The sequence below is a fragment of the Crassostrea angulata genome, chromosome 7, assembly GCF_025612915.1.
Source record: "Crassostrea angulata isolate pt1a10 chromosome 7, ASM2561291v2, whole genome shotgun sequence".
Lineage (NCBI taxonomy): Eukaryota > Metazoa > Mollusca > Bivalvia > Ostreida > Ostreidae > Magallana > Magallana angulata.
Window position 1 is genome coordinate 32981849 of NC_069117.1, and position 13619 is coordinate 32995467.

The following is a 13619-nucleotide window of genomic DNA, read 5'->3' on the forward strand; positions in this document are numbered from 1 at the left end:
AATATAAATGACAACAAACGTACTTGATTTCCTCCTCAAACGGCTTGATAAATGGAGATCCTCTCATTGTCTGTGTCTTCACAATGTGGTCATCCAGTGTCAGCTGGATGTCATCCACTGAAGACAAAATACTGGTGCCTGTGTCACGGTATGGGATCATGATAAACTCAATCTGAAGAAAGTTAACAAAATTGTTTTCAAAGTGTAAATGTGTACAAGGGGGAATGAAAAAAAACCAACACAACAAAAACAACAAACTATGGTGTAAAAAAATAAATAGATTTAGCATTGAATATTACAGTACATGTATATGACATAGATGGAAGAGAGCAGAGTGAGATCAAGAATTGAGAAATATAGCCACAGAGAGAGAGAGAGAGAGAGAGAGAGAGAGAGAGAGATGCAAATCCACATAAACTACATCTCATCATCTTACTGGAGCCCATTCATTCTTCATCTTCTCCATGGCCTTCTCCAGGGAGAACTCCTTGCTGGCAGCCTCACTGATGCCCTCAAATTGAGGCACATACTTCATCAGGTCAAACTCCAGCATCTTGTCCAGGGTGTAGGTCTCATCCGGCTTGAGGGGATATTTGACAACCTCGGAGATCTGCTCCCAATGGCGGTCTCTGAGACCGGGGTTGAACAGGGTCTGCACCAGGGGCATGTATTCTCGGAATTCTTCAACCTTTGCTTTGACCTATTGTGACATATGTCATAAAATCATATTTGTTATTCGACTTCACATTCTGTTTTTTTTTTTTCAGGTAAAGTTAAGAACAACAACCATAATTATCAAAATAAGCTTTTTTTATTTCATATCCCACCTTCCGTTTGCAGTATCTTTCCTTGAATATCTTGCATAAAAAAATTTATCCAATTAAATTTTTCATCAGTTTATCAACTTTACCTTGGAGGCAATTTTCTTGGCTTGGGGCACCGAGTCAAACTGCTTCTCCAGCTTGTAGAGATTTCTCCAGAAGTTTCCTACTTCATTCTCTACTTCATCCGGATTTACATTGGACATGGGTCCATGCATCCAGTCACTGTAGATAAATACCGTATTTTTCCGACGATTAGTCGGTATTTTTTTCATCTGAAGCAGAGCACCCGACTTATCGTCTTGTTCGACTTGTCGTAGGCTCGTAGTCAGACATTTTTTAAAAATAGCATTAAAAATCTTGGTTTTAATCATCTTGAGTTGGCTGTGTGATTGAAAATTACGTTGTTGAATTCACTGTTCATCTTTAATAATTATCATTTTCACTCATCTGTCAACACTTAAATACATAATAATAACAACAGTTATTAAAAAATGTTACATTGTCGTTTATCAATGAAAAGTTTTACCGTTCCGTTTTTATAAACACATCGTCACATGGTTCTATGTATCACTAGTAGGAAGATAACATTGCGCAGTAAAATTGAAACCAAGTTTGAATGGAAGAGAATATTGCAGTAGGTCCGGGGGATGTTTTTTTAAATTTAATTATTTTATTTGTAAAGAGTTGTTAGTGGAAAGTATAAATCAGAAATATTTAATGGTCAAATTCAATCTTGAAATACGTAATCGGCAATTATCAATACTACTGTTTATACAATAGGCTGACACCGGTTGTGTTAATAATCTTGCCCTAAGGCTGAGATCTTTACGGCAATTTCACTCCCTGTGTATATAAAGAGTACCGTTATAAGAGTGATTATAGTTCATTGATTAATTATTGTCCAATTCTTTGATTATTGTTAGATAATTTTTTTAGGAAACGTATGTATGTCGTATATCGTCATTATCAAGTCGTACAAATGATCGATCTATTTCTAACAGTGTCTATGTAAAACAATAGCGTGTAACTGCATTACTGGATACAAAGTAAACAAGTTTCATCAAATCATAGTAATTGCTAAGCTTTCTGCATTTGAGATCCCCCTTTGAAGTCCGACACCAGACAGGTGCATGCCTATGACACCGGAAATTGTTAAACAAACATTGACCACGCGCCGAGTCAACAGGTGGCTGGTTACGTAATGGCGAATACACTGGCGATAGTCAGAGTGGATACTTATTTTAATGCTTGGGAATAAAATATTTCTGACAAAGTAAGTTTAATTTTGCATAACACGCGATATCGGGAATTGTTTAAAATGCAAGCGACTTTGTAGAAGTTGCCGGTATTTGAAAATTTGATGCATAAGTATAAAGCGTAATTGTTTTAATGTTAATCATTAATAATAATTGGTAGCAATATCGGTGACATCGTGGCATCATACACTGATAATGTTACTGCAGTTTTATAGGCCATTTTGAAGTGATAAGATCGACGTATGGTCTGAGATCGACGTATCATAGGATTTTGTTAAAATTTTGGCTAAAAATGGGCAATTCGACGAGTCGTCCGCATCGACGAGTCGTCGGGAAAATACGGTACACACACCCAATCAATACCAGGCTGCCTTCTTCATTAATTATGCACAATTACTGATGTCTTACAAACTTCTGATTCAATTTAAGTACGCACCTCATGAATTCTAAATTAGTCGGATAAATCATTAGAAATTTGCCACCAACCCAACACTTACATTTAACTACCGTAAAAGTATGCTTGTTTCAGTGGAGAAAATTTTTTTCCATTGAATTTTTTCCCTAATTTTTCTTTTTAATTGGCAATTTAATTGGAAATTATAACAGTTGAAGAAAAGAAAGAGGATCTCACTTGTATTTGTTGTTGAATTCCACCGTGAGCTCGTACAGGCTGAGGTAGGGCTTCAGTGTGTTCTGAATGGTCTGCCTCTGGGGATACGCTGTTGTCTGCCAGCCAAATGCCTCCTCCTCATTGTTGAATGCCTCAATCTGACATAATATTGAAGAAATAAACCTTAATGATTTCGGTGAATTCAACTATTTAATCATCTCTTTGATTTAAAAAAAAACCAAAAGATGTGAGACAACGCACAGATTCTTTAGTTAACAACGTAAATAAATTGTCTTTCATATCTAAGCTTTTAAGAAAAACTTCATATTGCAAAATGCAGATCATCCATATATTGGTAATGGGCTTTATGTTGTCTAAATAGTCTGCCCAAATTCCATCTCATTTTTAAATCAGTGTTGTATTAAGTTAAACATCGATAACAGATCAATTTAAAAATTAAAAAGAGAACCAAACTGTTTGCCCACCTTCTCTGCAGCAGCAGTGAGCTTGGTTTCCAAGTTCTGAGATTTGCGGAGGTATTTCTGGATCTCGTTCATGTCACCGTAGGTAGCAAACTCTTCTACTTGTTTCTGGTAGCTCTCCAATTCCTCAACGAATCTCTCTCTTCTCACCTACACAGCAATGAAAACAATGTTACACTCTGCAACACTAACGCAAAAATGTAAATAAATGCATTCAATGGAAACTATCTACATTACACTGCACCAGTAAAACTCCATAATGACTAAAATTCATTAAAAATCTTGTTTTCTTATATCTTTAGAAGCATAAAAATATCTTTATCAACAAAAAAAGTTCTCCCATACCTTCAGAGCTTCCTCATACTGAGTTCTTCTGTCAGAAACGATCATCTTGTGTTCCTCGAATATGGTGGGCATTCTGCCGTGCCATTTGAAGACACTGGCATTCAGCCTCATTTCTGCGGGAGAGAACTGGGCAAAATCGGACAAGAAAGTCAGCCTGTCCTTGGATTCCATCAGCCTCTTCTCCATGGTGAAAATAATGTCTGATTCTACTTTCTCAATGTAAGCTTTCAGTTCCATCAGATGTTCTGTGTTGCTGGGAGTTGTCAAAGCTTTTTCTGCGATTTGTTCATAATCATCGCACAATCTATTAAAAGAGGAGAAAGGTTATCATTTATAAGAAATGTGAAGAGTTGTTTCCCTTTATCTTTTCTTCCATGATAATCAAAACCTTCTATTGCTGATAAGGAAAAAATAAAAAAGAAAACCTCAATAGCTTATGGGAAGAAATTTTTACTCTTCCTGTATTTTGTACCTCAAATAAAACAGTAAGTTCTTGCTCTAAGCAAACTAGGATGATGAAAAATGCATCACAGGGAAAAGACAGGTGAAATTTGTTTAAAAATCAGAAAATTTTATTTCGATTTTTGCTGTTAATTTATTACACTCAGCGTCACAAACTCACTTTTTGTTTGCTTCTTTGTGGTCCTCCGACATCTTCCCCAAGAGTTTCTGGCAGAGGGCTTCAGCTCGTTTCGCCAACGAGCGAATCAGGTCATCACAGTGGACTTCAAACATGCCCAGTCTCATCACCTAAATTCGGAAATCAATGAAAACATCAATGGGCTAGCTGACTTTTCTACAGATTTCAACAACTGAACTGCTCATAAAATTAAAGGTGTGCATTGATATTTTAATATTCATTTATAAAAATAAAAAAAACACTGAAAATTTCTAGAGTCATATTTTCATGGGTTTTTTCCTCAAAAATTTTTTTTTATAGATATATGCACATTGTGACACATATATATACTGTACTTACATGATAACCACTTTTATTCAAATGTAAGTAAATCAAGACCACTAAAGTAAAAGATGTACTAAAATTCTTTATCAAAATCTATATGTACTAAAAATCATCACACTTTTAAATTAACAGTTCCCACTTCAATGAAAGAAAAACTCCAACAGATCGTAAAAAGATAAGAATAATCATTTCTGAGAATGATTGACTGCATGTACATGAATGTACATTTGAAGGGAAAAAAAACATAGTGTATAATTGTTTTTCAGTGAAAAACAATGGACTCCAAAGATATTTAGAAATGTGTTCAAGTGTTTCATGCAAGAAATTCTATTGAGAGGCCAAGTATTTTATATGAGAGAAAAAAATTATTCAATATTTTCAGACATGCAAGTTTTTGTGAAGATATGCTTGAATATTTTATTACACTGTATAATCAACACATTGGAATAACAACTTGAAAATTGGTGTTCGGTGTATATAATATAATCATAGTACTATACTCTGTCCCAAGATATTTTGGATTCACGTTTGGCTTAATTGTTTGATATTTATAAATACCTCAGGATCCAAACGATGTTCATTCAAAAGTATGAAAAATTTCCAAGATTTCTCAGTCAAAACGCCCCTGTTAGCTTATCAGGTTTCAATACAATGCTAAAAAATGTGATGTCTACGGAGATTTTGCATTGCAGCAAGCCCGGATGATAACGTTGAAATATTGCGCGATGTATTCCGAGTGTATTCCGAATGGAGAAAAGATGTAAACATTCCCCATTATAAATCTCCGTAAGGAATCTGTTTTCGTTCCTGTGAATTTTTCCGAGTGAAAGATGATAATGTGTCAATGAAATTATCTTGGAAAATATCCCTTTCAACTATTTCAATTGCACTTCTTTCACAGGTAAGTGTATTTTTATTAAAAATCGTCCAAACGTGAATCCAAAATATCTTGGGACAGAGTATAGTATTATATTTATGACCAAAGAACATGCTTTGAGTGAACAGATGAGTACAATTTATCATATCATCAGTGTACTTGTACATTACATTTTGCTCATCTTTGATATGAAAGAAACATATACATGTAAATACTGTACCGGTTTATGAATTTCCTGATATGAAGGGGAGATAAAGTGGGGAAAGAAAAATACTGCAAAAGTCTATTAATTGTTATATACTAATAAAATCGAAACTTAAGAATACCATGTAGCAAGTGTCTCATTCCAATGCCTTCCCACTTCTAATTCTTTTCTGTGCAATTCAATTTTCCAAATCAAGTGTCTTTTAAATGTTTTGAAAAATTGCAGCAAATGAAAAACTTACAATCCCTCATAGAGTTAAATTTAATTGTACATAATAGAAGATAATGCTTTTAAATCAATGCTTTGATATATTGCGAGTCGAAGCCTTCAAGGAATTAATGCAGATTGAGCTTGCATTTCCGATGGCTTCAATGATCGCAGGTACTATATACTGATATATATATATAAATACACTAGAAAAAGGCAAAGATTGGTCACTTACATACATGGTAAAGTTTGGTGTAAGAAAGAATGTCTATGTCAAGAGGTTGCATGTGTACAAATATACCTTAAAAAACCCTCCTTTCTGTTTTGGGAGTTAATTGAGTAAAAGAAAATTAACATTAATACATGAGTGCATAAAAATGAGTTGATTTGATCGAGTTTCCATAGCAGCTGAAAAAAGAAACTGCATTATAGGTACATATTTTCTACTACGCTGACGACAAATAATGAAGTATTTCTTGTTGTGAGAAAATAAAAATCTAAACGATGACGAAGAGTTAAAACTATGACAACATCATGAATATAATATATGAAAATTTTAAAATTTACATAAATTTTTCAATTGGATTATCAAATATCTAGTTATCTTATTTTCTTAATCCTTCTGAGGATTTCTACCAGTAATCCTTTCTACTCTAAACTGTGAAAATTTCTTTCTATTGTGTATTGTATACATGATGAATTAGTAATGCATGAACTTAAACTGTTTAAATGTTTGAGTGTTTAAATTTGATTTTCAAAATACTAGCAAATATTGAATATTCTAAACATTCTGCTACAGATATAAATCTTTTATGATGAATACAATTAGCTTCTGAATCTGGTATACAATAAGGCATATTGAACAAATATAAGTTAAGATGCTCTGACTTCATGTTAACTAAATTAATCTATTAAACTAGCAAAATTCAATAATTAATGCATCGTTCCTTGGAGCTTAATTACTATATATTCTAAATCATTGATTAATCATTACTAAGTGGTATGTAGTAATTTACTTGTGCAGTGATTAAAGTTTATAAAATATTAGTAAGAATTAAGTTTTGATCAATTTATAACATATTGTATTTCCCTAAAAAAAATTAAAATTATTTAATACAAATGTCAGAAATTGATAGGTAATTATCCAATGCCTTTCAGGTTGGTTAGATTAATTATTATTCCCTTATAAAGTTGAAGTTCATCTTTTTTTTTCAAATTTGGTCTCTTTCAAGTTACGTTGTATTAAAATTTATCAATGTAAAATATCTAATGGAGTCGTACACGAAATTTCTCTATACGTCAAAAGAAAGTCTAACGGTAATTATCCAGTCATTTATCTTCTTACAGACAGTTTTTGTAATCATATAAGAAAGCATGAAAATTAAATTAAAAAAATAAAATTGTGAATGCAAATTAAGGCATATAATTAATTTCTTTAACATATATATCAATGAACAAATTAATTAACTGGTTTATATATTAATACAGTGTATTAGGTATAAATATATCTGTAGATTCCATATTATCTAGACAATAAGACTACTTCTAATAGAAAAACAGAACTTTTATGATCACTAACCGAAGTTCCTCTCTGTAAAATTGAGGCAAAAATTTATTGTTCATTTCAAAAAAAAAATATTTTAAAATTTTTCAGTTAGTTTTTATAAGAATTACAATGGCCGGAACAACAACATTTAAAGTAAAATGAAATTACCGGTATTGTACAACAAAAATTCACACACTTATGGATAAAAAAAGTTCAGTTACAGCTAACCCACCTTGTCTAAGTTGTATGTAACTTCATCCACCAGTTTCTTGTATTTAGTGATTTCTTTTGCATATTCATCAAATGAGTGAGTCTCTCCTAGGAATACGTCAACATCAGCATCCGCCTATCAAAATTTTAATCATTGCATCAAAAAATGAATTAAATCAAAACCCCAAAATAACCAAAAGATACACATACAGAAAAGCAAAGAACGAACAATTAAAGACAGGGAATATACGAGTCTTATTAATAATTATTTTTTATTTTGGTATCTTTATTGGGATACTCTGCTTCCAAAATTAATGTTGGGAATAGGATTGATACAAAACTAATGGGAACTAAACACAGACTGACCTGTTTGGAGATCAGGAAGTTGTACTTGTCGTAGATCTTGCAGTGCTCCACTGGTCCCACGCTCTCTTTCTTGATCAACTCCTTCACTTTCTCTTTGTGGGCTTCTAGAATCTCCTTCAGTACGACTGGTTGTAGATTGGACTTGGCTTTGTTTCCACTCTGTAAGCAATTCAAGTTAAATATTATTAAGTTGATATTAACAATTCTATAACAATTAACAGCTAGCACAGGACTGACCACTTCAGATTTTTAATAATCTTGTTATCGCAAAAAATTTAATTTTTTGACGATTGGTTTCTTAAAATTTTTAAGCTTGCAAGTCAATCCCATTTTTTAAAACTCTGACAACATTTTTTCCTTTACTAGTAAAACTCATTCACTTATCCAAAGTAAATCATTTCAATTTTATAAAGCACGCTGATTCCCTCCCTCTACCTCAAATTAAAGACATAACATTATAGTACATGTAATTGAAAATTTTTACCCAGTCTAGGTACAGTTTTGTCTCCACCCTTGGCACTTGTTGGGAAGCTTTGATCATGACATCATACACATTCAAGATGATGACTTCAAATTCTTTGAAGGTTGGTTCAAATTTGATGGCGGTTCCATCCAAGATAAGTCTCAGAATGAACCCGGGGTGCTCATATGCACGAGTAGATGTCTGTTTGGAAAAGAAAAATTACTCCTTTGATACAAGTAATCTTTATAGAAGCAAGCAGAAATTCAAGAAAGATCTGTAAAGTTTAGTTAAGGGCCTTACTGGGGGTTGGCACAGAAGATCTGAATAATCATCGAGGGAGTTGAGTGTCAACTGCTGAAGGTTGTCAGTCATCAGTGTAGCAGCGCAGTTGAAGAAAGACTCCAGTTTCTCTGGGTCTTGGTTGCTTGGCACCTGTTTCCGTTTGTTTCCCTCGTAAAACATTACCTGGACTTCAGGAAACCATCTTGGAAAAAAAAAGAAACCAAGTGTTTTAATCAGAATGGCACAATTTTATGAAAGTGAAAATTAAAGTTTTGTGACCTATGTACATACATGTACTAATACTTACTGCAACTGTGAAAAACTTTTGAAATGTTCACTGAAATCTTTCTCAAATATTTCTAAACATAAACTAGCTGTCTACCAATAGGTAGGTTATGCATATTGTTAATTTAAAAAGACTCAGTAGTTGAAATCAGTTGCAACATAAAAAAAATGTTTCACTGGTAAAACATAAAGCAGTCCTCTTAAATAAAAAGCAATTTACAGTATGGGTTCAGTTTTTGTTCCTTTTTTTTTTTCGTTCCTTTTTTTTTTCATATAGTAAGTCAAAGAAATGCAGCAATCAAGTCAATAAGGAATGGGGTATAATTTGCATTCTGCAGAGATCATCAAGGTAAAATTCATTCATTGTTTAATTTAATCTGTTTTATAAAAAGTATTCATTAAAAAAAATTAGTATGATATTCAAAATTTATATTTCAACCACATCAAACATTATCTAATTCAATATCTAGGGGAAAACTAGTTGCATTTTAACAGACTATATTTGTCTTAAGATTTTACCTTGAACTACAATTAAGTTACATAAACATGCACACACAGATTACACTTTGTCATTGTTTTAACCTCAGACATTGTGGTTTTATAAAGATGTTAACAAATTATCTTGGCTTATATTTAAAAAACAAAACATATAATCAATCCACATGTAGCCATTTAAACATTGAGGTAAGAATTTAGAACTAAAACCCTGTCATTCATCATTATAAAACTTGACAGCCAAAACATTCAACTTGGACCTGTTCCAATTAAAATCCAAATTCTTTATACGTTGATCAAAGAGAATAATATGATTCATCATGGGGAGTTGAAACCATGCAATTTTCATTCTTGCACTATAAACATAATATCTATGTGCATGTAGTTTCTAAATTTAGTCACACTGCTCTGAAGGTCATTAAAATATATTAAAGGACAGTTAATCAAACTCTTTTCTATTTGATCAAATTATTTATTGCTTTTACAATTAATAGCATTTCAGCTATATTGATTAATTAGAGTCTAATACTTTGGGAAAGCTTTGGTTTTTGGCAACATTCATGATATGACTTAATGGGAATTTCCAGATGACCTATAGCTGTACACATGCAATATTAATTTAACAATTCTTTTTAGATCTTTGAAAATTTTCTACTTCTAAAATAGTCTACACTTGAAAAAATTTAATAGTAATTAAGATTAAAGTTTTGGCAAGATGTTAACAAAGTATTCCATGACTCATTTGGAAATTCTGGAAACATCACTTTTTCCGTCCAAGATCTGAATAATATTGTAATTCCTTATGAGATCTTGACTTTTTTTTAATTTCTTTCTCTGATATGATTTACATACACATCAAATCATGTTAATGACTCACTTCTTCATTAATTGGTCCTTGGCATTCTCTATATGCCGCATGCAGAGATTTTGGAAGGTCCCCAATTCCATAGAATCTACCCTGTTGTGAAACTCATTGATATCGATAAATCGCAGGCCCCTAAATAAACAGAACAAAGTTTACACATTAGTTCAGCTGATTTACATGTTCATCAAAATAAAAAATGAATATATAAAAATAAGGTAAAAATATACATTTAAAACACATACAAAAATGCTGGGTATCATCAAACCCACCATTTTTGTATGTGTAATATTACGTTATTTTTTTGTATTAGAGGTCCCTAAGTTGAAAATATTTAATCAGGTTGTTTTGCATGAATATTAGTTAGAAAAAAATTAATAGATCAAAACACAGAATAATAGACAATTTAACTTTATTGAAATAATCCCTCCCCCTCCACCAAACTCCATCAAAAATCTAAGCAACACTAGCAATGTTGAGTTTTAATCACACAGACCTACAGAAAGACTTAAATTACCATAAACATGAACTCAGAACTATTTAAGAATTTAAAGAATCATCAGCATCAGAACCCTCCCCCACCCCCCACCCCTTCCCCCTCCTGCAACCCACTGCAAAACACAGACAGTTGTCTTACCCAAATTTGGTGTGCCAGAAATCAAGCACTTGCAGCATGCAAGGGGTGGTTATGTGTAGCTTCTGAGACATGGCCTCTAACCCAGCCACGTAATCTTTATGCCAGGGTTTGGGCACCACATCCATTTCCTCCCTGTGGGGTGGGCGTTTCTCCTCGACATCCTTCTCCTTTTCTCTCTGATCCTTCAGGACAAAATCAACTGAAGAAGAAAAATATCAGGATTTAATGAAAAGATTCATGGTACCATAATACACAACTTCAGGATGTCAAGATACAGTTGCATATAACTGCCACAAATGTAAGGTTATTGACTGCAGAACTGACAGTGTAAATATCAGGTGCTTACCAATAGCTTTCTTTACACTCAAAAGATAGTCTTCTCTCATTTCATCTGATAAATTTTCAATGGTTTCAGAATGTCCCTTCTGTAAAGAAGAACATCTATATTAGGATTTTTTTGATTGATGGAATTGAAAACAATGATAAATAATGTAATATAAAATTCCTAATTTGTATGGAACTTTTACAGAATCAGTTGCATTTGATATTGTCTTCCCTAGTATTCTAAATGAGATGAGGGCAATGTTTAAGAATCACTGAACTGGAGACCCTTTCCCTTAAATTGTAGATATAGACACAGTACCTGTAAGTTGTATAAATTCAATAATGACTAATCACTTAGAGTTAGTATACACATATAAACAGATAAAAACAGTCCTTGTGCCTGGAGTCGATGTTAAATGCTTTTTCTCAAAAATTCATGCAGTAAGTAGTAAATACCTTTAACTCCTCTGAAACAAGACCAAGGACATTTTCCAGCCAAGAGTCCTCCATGGGGGCGACATGTTCTGTGTCTATTCCATTGTGAATGTAGTAGTAATATCTCTGCAATAAATGAGAGAGAGGAAATTATCATTTATCTTTTTTTTTTCTTTCAAAGATTTCCCTCATTTCCACAGTGCCACTTCAAAATTCAGCTTTATTTGCATGAGAATGATCCAGTTTTACATACCAAGATATCTTTATCGGCCGCAGTGGGCGTTCCTGTTCTGGACAGGGGAGGTAACTCTCCATTACCATTAACTGATCCTGAAGCGCTATGAGGTTGAACCCCATCCTCTTGCCTAAAATTATGAGACAACAAATTCTTATTCATTAGTCAAAACTTTTATTTAAGTCAATTGGCATATTACATTTGGCCTTGGCTGTGCATTTTATTTCATTGTGTTATATAGCAGAATGCTGGCTATCCTCTAGATCAAGTTCATTACCAAATGTTAAACACAATCATGTGAATGTTATAGGGTACATCAAGAAATACACATCATCAAATCCATACTAACCTAAAGAATCATTTCTGACAAATACTGTACCTGCTAAAAATTATACCAGTATTTTACAGTATACTGGCAATAGCAAAAGTTACTTACCGGTAATTTATAAGAAACCTGTATGGTTGTGACTTTAGGCTAAACTATATATAAGCTACTATTTAACCTCATTTTCCCATTCTAATTTAGATATATTAACTGGGTGACTTACATAATGATGTCAACCAAAGCCTTTCTGAAGTTCTCCCTGTCTTTCTTAGGCTGCTGAAACTGTGTGACATCTGTATCTGCGCCATTCTGTTTTTCAATTGGTTTAAGCTGGTTGGGTTTTCTTCGCTTGGGCTCTCCTGAAAGACAAGAATGGATAATGAGAAAGTCAGTTCCAAAGGCAGAACTTTTTTTTCACTAAATCAATGCAAAGATGTTTCAATGTTAGCAGTTGGTGAAAAGAGGGAAAGAAAGCTTTTTGTCATGATTCTCTTATCAACAACAGCCCTAACATTTTCTGCATATATGTTGCATTTTTATAATTATTTGACTTACTAGCAGTGAGCTCTCCAACCAGATCTATTCCATTTTTATCATCTCCAAGGATTTTTCCTGACAGTTCAAAATTTGGTTGATTTTGCTGCCATACTGGTTTTGATCTTTTTGAAGGAAGAACAGGGAGGAATCGGATAGGGTCATCTGTCCCTTTCCCTTTACTTCTACCGTTTGCTCTTCCGGGTGTAAGCTGTGGAAACATTGACAACATATAGATGAAAATATTATATACAGCACATAAATTATGCAAAACAATTTGGTACTACTGTGTCATTAGGAATTGCTACATAAAGTGTGATCCATGTCAATGCATGCCCCTGTTTTTGAGCTTATGTAATAACGGTTTTCTATAAAGTATAAAACTTGTGTACATAAAATTTTATGCTTTCATAATAATTAAAAAATTACTGAAACAAACTAAAATTAAAAATTACATAAAAGATTATAAAATAAAGTGACACGAAAGAGTGAAAATAAATTTAAAGTATGCAAATAAAGAAGTTGATCAAGTCTGAATAGATCTATCAAAAGTTTCAACGGTAACACTGGATGTGCACAACAAATAAGTACAACATGTCGAAACGGTAAAAGAAAATCGTCCTTCCATTTGTCAAGTAAGATTGAAATTGAAAAATGATTAAGTATGCTTACATCAAGATCTGCCATCTTTTTAAATCGCCTCACACTAAATTTTTATTTCGCATGTGTCCTTCATTTGTTTGGTATCGATGGGTTATCGAGACTTCCTCTGACCAAAACAAAATGGCGGACATGCAATATGCGTTGCGTTGCTAAGCAAATATCAATAATCTTTTATTCTTTATATTTG

General features: G+C 33.0%; 1 protein-coding gene across 5 annotated transcripts in view; it reads right to left on the bottom strand.

Moving 5' to 3' along the window:
* LOC128191471 (dynein axonemal heavy chain 7-like) overlaps positions 1–13598 on the bottom strand; it is a 38132-nt gene extending 24534 nt beyond the window's left edge. For 3 of the 5 annotated variants that reach the window (XM_052863552.1, XM_052863551.1, XM_052863554.1), the window contains exons 1-20: positions 13442–13598; positions 12791–12980; positions 12459–12594; positions 11929–12040; positions 11697–11801; positions 11263–11341; positions 10917–11115; positions 10295–10414; positions 8656–8839; positions 8377–8556; positions 7893–8051; positions 7549–7662; positions 7350–7361; positions 4140–4267; positions 3518–3821; positions 3176–3322; positions 2712–2848; positions 911–1046; positions 437–700; positions 24–172 (exon numbers count right to left, since the gene is read on the bottom strand). In XM_052863552.1, coding sequence (XP_052719512.1) covers positions 24–172; positions 437–700; positions 911–1046; positions 2712–2848; positions 3176–3322; positions 3518–3821; positions 4140–4267; positions 7350–7361; positions 7549–7662; positions 7893–8051; positions 8377–8556; positions 8656–8839; positions 10295–10414; positions 10917–11115; positions 11263–11341; positions 11697–11801; positions 11929–12040; positions 12459–12594; positions 12791–12980; positions 13442–13456 — 2870 coding nt within the window. In that variant the 5' untranslated portion in view covers positions 13457–13598. The remainder of the gene's footprint in view (positions 1–23; positions 173–436; positions 701–910; positions 1047–2711; positions 2849–3175; positions 3323–3517; positions 3822–4139; positions 4268–7349; positions 7362–7548; positions 7663–7892; positions 8052–8376; positions 8557–8655; positions 8840–10294; positions 10415–10916; positions 11116–11262; positions 11342–11696; positions 11802–11928; positions 12041–12458; positions 12595–12790; positions 12981–13441) is intronic. The other 2 variants (XM_052863555.1, XM_052863553.1) reach the window with 1 other exon arrangement.
* Between the last annotated feature and the right edge of the window lie 21 nt (positions 13599–13619).